At 37.6% G+C, this 9,613-nt stretch overlaps 1 protein-coding gene across 2 annotated transcripts; it reads left to right on the forward strand.

Annotated features, from left to right (window-relative positions):
- The first annotated feature begins 1,536 nt into the window (after window positions 1-1,536).
- Window positions 1,537-7,149, forward strand: LOC143446890 (solute carrier family 23 member 1-like). 2 transcript variants are annotated; one of them, XM_076946744.1, is made up of 13 exons: window positions 1,538-1,809; window positions 1,899-2,056; window positions 2,186-2,342; window positions 2,450-2,631; window positions 3,489-3,609; window positions 3,689-3,845; window positions 3,980-4,127; window positions 4,224-4,329; window positions 4,456-4,561; window positions 5,287-5,454; window positions 5,563-5,658; window positions 5,850-5,948; window positions 6,212-7,149. In XM_076946744.1, exons 1-13 carry the CDS (start codon window positions 1,609-1,611, stop codon window positions 6,370-6,372), a joined length of 1,860 nt encoding a protein of 619 aa, XP_076802859.1. In that variant the 5' UTR covers window positions 1,538-1,608; the 3' UTR covers window positions 6,373-7,149. The 2 variants fall into 2 exon arrangements, 1 of the variants encoding a protein (XP_076802859.1); XR_013113986.1 differs by lacking the exons at window positions 5,563-5,658; window positions 6,212-7,149 and adding an exon at window positions 5,684-5,778 and having other exon boundaries at window positions 1,537-1,809; window positions 5,850-5,949.
- The last annotated feature ends 2,464 nt before the right edge of the window (window positions 7,150-9,613 follow it).

Raw genomic sequence — 9,613 nt, forward strand, 5'->3', positions numbered from 1 at the left:
ATTGATTTAGCACATTTGTTCCAAAACTTTTGTGTCGGAGTCGGACAGCGGGGTTTCCGGATTAAAGGGGTAAAATGCATAGGAAGAAATCCGTTCCCGGCAGTTTTGTGTCGGATAGCGGGGATTCCGGTTCATCGGGGTACGGATTAACGAGGTCCCACTGTATATTATATAACTATACATAAAGGACACTTGGAAGTGGAACACAGCAAAATATATATGACTTCCTGAAGCAATCGCCATAAAAAGGTCTTCGGGTCGGTTTCTTTTCAAGACTTCGTATTTAAAAATTTGGCAGAACTTGCTGCTGGCTGCAGCAATATAACTGATCCAATAACAAGTAATTGACAACGTATTTGAGCACTTTTCGATCTGGTCGAAATAGCTTTGATTACGCCGTTGATTTTTATCATACGATCGCATTAAAAATTTTGCAAGTACTGTACAATCCAAAACAATTTGCTTAGTTCAGGAAAACATGTGACGACAACAATTATATGGTGACATTTACTTTTCCAAATGTCCTCAAAATAAAACGGTTCGACGGAAAAAAGGGAAATTTCTTTTTTAGCTCAGGTGCATAAGAAAGTAATGAAGTAGCTTAATCTGATCCCTCATTTCCGCATTGCTATACACTAAAAGTTTTCTTTTTGCGTATATAGCCTAGTTGCCTTTTCTTCGATGAAAAAAACACGTTATGCATGGTCTCACGTTGTATTACGCTTGGCGAAAGACGTCATACGACAACGAGCTATTGTTGGCTGGCTTTGTGAGTTAAGCCAACATTTTAGTTGAAACCTTTACCCTACGTTGCATCCAATATAAGTTGCCGCTTGGTCGACAAAACCTCTGCCACGTATTGGCAACGACTTCCTTATCACGCTCGATCAAAATCATATCAAAACGAAATTTGCCTCTAACTCTTTCTAAAGGACTGTCATTCTCATTACCCATTTTAAAGTGCACAAGCGGGCAGAGAGCAGCTTGAAACTTGGCGTTTGCAACGTTGATGTCTGCAGTGGAAACCTCTCTAAGATACGTACGGACTTTTAGAACCTGTGCCATGCAGTTGGCTGGAACAAATTTTACAGCAGTTTGTTTTGTCATGTAGAGCAAGTTGTTTGCAGACGACCCCATAGTAAATTTCCGTCTCCTGTAACCGAAACGCACGTACGCAAAAGAAGTGCGTAATCTCGTTCATTGACACAGAACAAATTTTTTTGTTTACCCGCTGAGCATCGTTATGGTGAGGACAATAGCGCATAACTACAGTTAGTTTTATCCCTGTCGACTGGTCGGTCTCGCTAGCTGTTAACATATGGCATTGAGTTTTCTTCCTGTTTTACATGTTTTAAGCCTTGAAGACTTTCGCGTTTGCTGATCCTAACGCAAAAGTCTTTAATAATAATCAATATAAGGCGAGGCTATAAGCAAGGAACTGTGACGTAGGACAGGCGTATGTCATTTTCGTACTTGGCATTTTTGTATAAACCAAAATAAAGAACACAAAAGGTTGAAAGAGCAAGACTATAAACGAAAGATTTTAAGCAGCTTTTTTCAATTTTTCAGTTTTATTATTTCACGCGTAAAAAGTAAACCTATCTAAAAATGGATGAAAATGTAATTGATGTAGAAGCTACACTAAAACCACAATCAGCTAGAGAAAGCTCAACCGAGGAGGGGTCTGGAACTAATCACGTTATTATTTCCACCAGTGAAAATTCATCGTTTGACAACGAAGACAAAAAGTTGTTGTACGGCTTGGAAGATGTACCGCCATGGTACATGTGTATTTTGCTGGGGTTCCAGGTATGTTCATTGCGTTGTTTTTTTAAACTTATCGTATTTGTACGATATTGAGCAGGGTATGTAACGATCGGTTTGTGTACACAATACAGCACTACTTGACAATGTTCGGGTCGACAGTAGCAGTCCCGTTGATTCTAGCTGGACCTCTCGGAATAGAAAACGACAATCTTGCAAAAGGCCAGATAATCAGCACAATTTTCTTCGCTTCCGGTATTTGCACACTCCTTCAAACAACGCTCGGAAACAGGCAAGTTACAAAGAATGTCGAAGTCTCACTGATCAACTTGTGCGCTGCAGCAGCAGATTAACGCGTCATTGTCTGGTACACGAAGTTTTATTTATTTACCAAATTAATTTAACCACTTCCCCTCTGCAGGCTTCCAATTGTTCAAGGTGCCGCATTTTCTTTTCTGACCCCAGCTATAGCTATTATGACGTCCATTCCCAACCCTCCAATAAGTGTTGGAAATTCTACGAATGGAACTACGTCGCCCAACGTTCAAAGCGACTTTTGGAAAGTCAGAATGCTGCAGGTGAGAAAATTTGCTTGATAGTCCTACCACAAAGTCAGAATTTACATTGATGGCTTCGTGTATGATGCTTACAACTTTTACCTATGAAGTTATTTTTTTCGTTCTAGGTGCAAGGAGCAATCATGGTTGCCTCATGCACTCAAGTACTGCTAGGTGCCACTGGTTTGATTGGATTCATGATGGCACACATAGGACCACTCACTATTGCACCCACAGTCGCCATGGTAGGATTAAGTTTATACGGCCCTGCTGGAGATTTTGCTGGACGTCATTGGGGAATTTCTGTTCTGTAAGTAAATATAGAAAGTAGACACTTTTATAAATATTATCAGTATTGGAGGTATATGTATATAATATTATATGTACATTATTATCAGTATTTATCAGTATATGTTTGTTGACAAGATAACTGCTTCTTTCGAGTATATATATTCAAATCAACAAGAGACAATTTTAAGGATCCTGCTTGGTAAAACAAATAAACCCTTGAAATATTTTAACTGCGTTTATACTATAGTAAATGTTTCATAGCAAATTTTATTGAAAATGGCTATATCACCGTATAAGCAGCTCACGCACACAGCCCGTTGTCAATAGGCGTTTATAGGTTAGCAAAATAGGTATGTAAAAAGTTGGTTTTAGCTAGAAGATTTAATAGAAGGAAGATTTAGGTTAGGGCAATAGGTTATACTTTCCTAAATATGTTATAAAATTTAAGTTAGTTTAAAAAGAAATTATGACAAAATAGCGTCAAACTTTGTATTCTTTTTGCTGAAGTAGTGACAGAGAATGTTTTAGGCTGATTATCGTGACGCATTCAACAAAACGAGTTCAATAACCTCTATGATTCACGCGTTGCTACAACGTCATGCGTCGTGCCCCAGTTCAATTAAATAGGATAAGGAGGCGTTCTCGTAACACCGGCGCTAAATATTTACAAAGCACGTTTTCAACACTGCATTTAGGCCTGCTCGCATACATTTCGAGTAAGAGATGAAATAATAACCCTTTTCTATTGCTATTGACAAACTACCTCAACAAGAAGACTGGGCAATAAATAACTTATTTTTTTGATGATTCAAAGTTATTTTTAAGGTTTTACTACGTCAGATTTACACTGGATAACAAATAAGTATGTCTTCACAGGACAATGTTCTTAATCATCTTATTTTCTCAACACCTGAGGAACGTGGAAATTCCCATACCTCTCTGTTGCAAGAAAGGCGAACGAGGGGCTTTAAAAATTAAACTCTTCAGCCTTTTCCCGGCAAGTGACGTCGTCAATTCCTGGTTGTTTGTTAATGTGTTTTATCTCGTAAATAATTGTTGCTTTAAATGACGTACAGGTAATATTCGCGGTGCTGCTTGCCTGGTCTTTCTGTGCCATTCTTACCGCGGCGGGGGCTTTCCCATCAGACCGCAACGTTTATGGTTATTTGGCCAGAACCGATATCAGATTGGGAGTCTTAAACCAATCTCCGTGGTTCCGAGTGCCTTATCCTGGTATAACTTTTATGAACTGATGCGCGTTGATAAAAAAATGAGAGCTAAAGAAACGGCAACATCCTTACAAGCTAAAAACTTCATATACGTCTTGTCCAACATATACACCAAGCCAAATTAAATTTATTTTACAGGACAGTGGGGCGTACCGGTTGTCACTTTATCTGGGGTTCTTGGAATGATCAGCGGTGTTCTGGCTTCTATCATAGAATCAGTTGGTGATTACTACGCATGCGCAAGATTGTGCTATATACCGTCGCCTCCTAGCCACGCTATGAACAGGTCCGATCGGCGCATTTCATTGCACCTTTCATGGTGTATTGCTTTAAACCTTTTTTATGGAAGGGTTTTGTGTGATAAAAACTGTATTGGTTTCAGGGGCATTTTCACGGAAGGCATTGGTACTCTAATAGCAGGCTCGCTAGGTTCAGGTAACGGTACAACTTCATACAGCGAAAATATTGGCGCCATTGGGATCACCAAGGTACAGATTTTTATGTTTCATTTACAGGTATAGGTTGTAGTTATAGATTTTATCTTTTTATAAACAAGAGCGTGACATGATTTGCGCAGGAATTTTGTTTTGATTCAAGTTATTTCTATCTAATAGGTTGGTAGTCGACGTGTAATTCAGACAGGCGCATGCATCATGTTAATTCTAGCGGTTATTGGAAAATTCGGTGCTCTTTTTACCACAATACCAGACCCAGTAGTAGGTGAGTGCATGTTTTCACGTTTTTCAATTTATTAATACAGTAATTGTGAATTTTTACCAAACTCTTTTGGCCTTGGAGTCTTATGAGGAAAGTTGAATTAACTTGATCCCGAATTAAGTACGTCACTCATGGATGCTGTACAGTGGGTCCAGCTGCTTTTGTGACGTAATTTTGACGTAGTCAAGCTTTGTGATCAATAATGGTATTTCGATTCACAGTCATATAGCATAGGTTTTATTTGTTGGTACGTTCTTAAAGGTTTTAGCGTAAATCACCATAACATAGTCCAACGTTTTTACACCACGCGAACATTGGCAAAAGTAAAATGGCGCTTGTACGGACTCCTTTCATAAAGCTAACAAAAACAAGTTAAGCAAGATTAAAGTATGTATAGGGGACAAGTCATAGCTTATACTTTTTGTTTTAAGCTAATTTAATCGAAAGAAAAAGGACATCTGGTTTTCTATTATTTGTCTGCTTGTAACTTATAGCCTACTGTTTAACTAAAAAATCAGCAGAACTCTTGACGGAAATATTGTTTTATTCAAAGTTGTGATAGGACTATTTTTAAAGGTAAAACAGGTAGCCGTTTTAAAGTGCGTAATACCAACGCTGAAAGCACGTCATTATGCTACCAGCAGCAGCTCATATCAACACGCTTTGCTTTGATAGGAGAGGTAAAGTTTTTGTCGGATTTTTAACGCTTCAACTTTGATACTATGTAGGTGGATTATTCTGTGTAATGTTTGGAATGATAACCGCTGTTGGAATTTCAAGTCTGCAGTTTGTGGATTTAAATTCATCAAGAAATCTTCTGATTATGGGATTTTCAACCTTCATGGGAATCACGGTTCCTAATTGGATAAGCGCTAACAAAAATTTAATTTCGACAGGTGCAATTGACAATCAAACACAGAACATATTTTATTCTATAATTAACTACTTTGTCGTTTGGGATAACAATGACTTCAAGTTCCTTTTATCTATGCTTCGTTTACAAGGTTCCGTAGAGGGAGATCAGATATTATTTGTCCTCCTGCAGACCGGAATGTTTATTTCTGGCGTTTTGGGTTTTATATTGGACAACACAATCCCAGGTCAATCTTTATTTATATTTCTTAGGTCAACGGATAAATTTGCGGAAATGAAAACCTGGATTTTTAAGAGTTTTTCCAATAGGTTTCAAACCTTTTAGATCGACATTTGTTTTACTTCAGGTTTACGATATTTTTTTATTTTTTTATCACTTAATTGACAAAAACTAACAATTAGTTGTCATTTGCTTCAGGTACTCTCGAAGAGCGTGGTTTAATTAGATGGAGGGCGACAAAGCTTGCTTCAGACGGTGACCATGAAAATGACCAAAATAAATTCTACGAATTTCCGAGTAAGCAATTTTTCAGTTTACAAGTAAAAGTCCTTTTGTGTTGTTCGTCGAACAATAGGATAGCCTAAACCTAATTATAGGCCTACTAACGTTGGTTGTTTGTGGCCCGTCAATTTGCTTTAGATTCCATGTTATGACATGCGACTAAATACGCCTCTATACTCATCATTGCTTCACAATCGTTGGTTTTTAAATTAGAAGTAGCCTATAAATAGTTGTCTACGAATTGCGCACAGTTTCAAACTTTTTAACAATTGTTTCAGGACTAATGCAAAAGGGTATTGACAAAGTAAACTTTTTCAAATACATTCCGGTCTGTACAACCTTCCACGGACGATATGTTGCCAATCTCGTCAAGAGAGTACACAGTCAAAACGAGACCAAAGCCGGACCTGAATCCATTGCAATGGAAAAATCACTGTAAAGGAGTGTTTGTGAACCCATTCAGACAGGAATATTAACCTCATTTACAGAAGCAGTTTTAACCTACTGTAAGAACATGGAATTTCGTTACCATAAGCTGGGAAAAGTTACCAGCTTTTGACCTATTAGTGTTTTATCAGATTTGTTTTCTTTTGAGATATTACCACATTTATAGCTCACAATTATTCTTTACTGCTGCCATCCGTGCCTGTTTAATTTTGCTATTGTCATTTTGTGGGATCGTTTTACTGTAATCATTATCATGATAATTAATTATCAATGTGAATGTCTGCTTAATATACTGTAGGCCTATCTCTAATATCAGTTTTCGTGATCGTCAACTTTGCTTTAACAAAACTTGTTCATGTCGTGAGGGTGGAAATTCAGAGTTAGAGCAAAATGTTCAAAATTTTGAAACTCTATGTGAAAATTACTGTTTTTTTATTAACTATAATTATACGCCTCAGTGTTATAAAATTTATTTTGCGAATACAAAGCCAAGGATTTATACAGTAGATACTAACAGCCCGTGAAAATATGTGTAGGCTCTATCTATATGTCATACATAAGACTATACCCAAAGATGCTGTGGTGGCCACCTCGTTAAACAATTTTACCTTAACTTGTTTTCTCGTTTAATTTAAATTGTTTTCTTGATTATCTGCCTCTATAAGCGTTTTCATTTTTAACCAGATGGCATTTGTTACATTGTGATTATCAGTTCGGTTAGGTTGAGGCTAGTTTGTATATATTTTTGTCAATACAGTTTTTATGCGTTTGCTGTTCTGCTAAGCAAGCGCAATGCCGAGATGTTAATAGGCCTACACGCAATGTTCAACACCATGTGGTGTCAGATATACGTCATTTCGGGCATCTTCATCTCGCAGACAGCCACGATGCTATGAGAATGCTGTGGCGTTTGTAGTGATGTATTGAATTAGAAATTGTGCATATTATTAAGAAAGCGTCTTGGGCTAGGATCATTTCATTCACTTGTTTTAGAAAATGTTAAACGCTTAATTTCTTCTAATGTAATTAGCAGTACGGCTACATTGGAATATAAGAATTTGGACGTTTATAAATGTTGTGCTGATTGGAAGAAAATAATAAGCGATAGCATAAACAACGGAGTCAAGAGTTAAATAGACAAAAAAGTTCTCAAGGACAAATAAAGCCTTTGGTTTTTCATGATTCAACATATTAATATAGCTCCAACATACGCTATAATGCTAATGGTATTTCGAAAAAATTGAGTTATACTTTAATATAACTTGAATACTTTAAAATATGAACCAAACTGATGCGTTCCTTGTGACATCGTTTATTAGCGGACTGCCATTATTCGAGGTTACGTGGAATAACCAGCTTGGTTGCAAGTATTTCACAGTTTGGCATGTTTAGTATGGGACCAGTGGTGGTCCACTTTACCCCGACGTTAACTCTTTCTTGTTTATAGTTTCATGACCGAATTAGGTGATGTTTATCTTGTAATCTTATTTTGTAGTGTGGCGGTCGTGATAGTAAATTGTAATAATTTATATTAATTGGCATTCTAAAAAATGCATTGGTGTGTCTCTAGCTAGATTCAGTTTTATTCAATATATGAAGTGTACTTTTCGTAGTTTAATCCATTATTCAGACATAATTCCAAATCGACGTATAACGTAGTGAAGTGTGTTAAGTGGGTTTTTGTGTTTCCCGGTGCAAATCGATAGTTCTTTGTGAAAAAGCTTATATAAAGTACAACATGGACACGTGTATACGTGTCATGGTAAAAAGTAGCATAGTATTGTATCGTGTGTATCGTTAGATGGTACTTGTGATAAAAAAAGCTTTGGTGACATAGTACGATGCAAAATGACGTGTTATTTGATGATTGGCTAATGGTTTTTGGATAAAAGCTTAGGCTTGGTTCAAACCGCTCTCTTCTCTTCTCTCTTTTGATAATATCAGTTTTACCTTCTGGACTGTTGATTATTGAATTGAAGTTATAGCTTATTTTAAATGTGAAAGGATGATGAAAATGTTTCTGGTGTGATACAACAATATTTCGGACAATATAACATTTAGACTTTATGAAAGTTGTGTCACCACAGTAGAATGCCTCGTAACCGCCAAAGGACATCAACTCAACAATCTTGGACCGAAGAGGCTATGACTATCGCCATTCGGGCAGTAAATGGAAAGAGAATGGGCTACCATAAAGCAAGCAAAGAGTATGGAGTTCCCAAAACGACACTCATAAGAAGGGTCCAAGGAGATAATATTAATTCTACTGGGAGCAAAAAGGGACTTGTAAGGTTTCATTCCACATTTTCCGAAGCCCAAGAAAAATAGTTAGTTGCACATGTGCTCGAACTTGAGCGGCGATTCTTTGGGGTCAGTAGGAAACATCTCCAATCACTTGCATTTGAATTGGCAGAAAAAAATTATATTAAGCACAGGTTCAACATGGAAAAGAGACTTGCTGGTGCTGATTGGGTAAGTGGATTTCTTCAACGCAATCCACAATTAAGCATTCGCACCCCAGGGCCTACATCTGCTGCTCGTGCTAGAGGGTTTAATCGTGTGAGCGTCGGCAAGTTTTTTGCTCTTCTGGGAGAAGTGATGGACTTGCATCATTTTAAGCATCACAATGTGTTCAACGTCGACGAAACTGGAATTACGACAGTTCGACGACGACGACGAAGTATTACCTCAGCAGAAAGAGGCACTTTGTGCACTGCAGTGATTTGCATGTCTGCTGGAGGAAGTTACGTTCCACCTTATCTCATATTTCCACGACAGCGTATGAAGCCAGAATTGCTTGATGGAACTCCCCCTGGCACTGGTTATTTATGCCACCCTTCTGGGTGGATGCAGCTTGATATTCTTACTTCTTGGTTTAAGCACTTTTTATCCTTTGTTAAACCATCTGAAGAAGATCCTCTTCTCCTGATCCTCGAAGCCTGCTCTGGGTGTAATGAAGAGGATGACAACTTTATTTGTGAATTATGTTTTTAAAAATTGATGATGAACTGCGATTACTTTCATAACTACTTCGCTTATGATGACAATTTGTAAATAAATTGATTGTGATGTGGAACAAATTGCCTTGTTTACTCAAAACTTACGGTGGTTCACTTTACCCCACACATGTGGGGTAAAGTGGACTATTGGAGGTGCTTTTAAATCAAAAGAAATTTTATGTAAGAAAGCAAGCAATCTGTAATGAAATGGTTGTATGTCGTACCTTATCCTGT

Source organism: Clavelina lepadiformis, chromosome 2 (assembly GCF_947623445.1).
Source record: "Clavelina lepadiformis chromosome 2, kaClaLepa1.1, whole genome shotgun sequence".
Lineage (NCBI taxonomy): Eukaryota > Metazoa > Chordata > Ascidiacea > Aplousobranchia > Clavelinidae > Clavelina > Clavelina lepadiformis.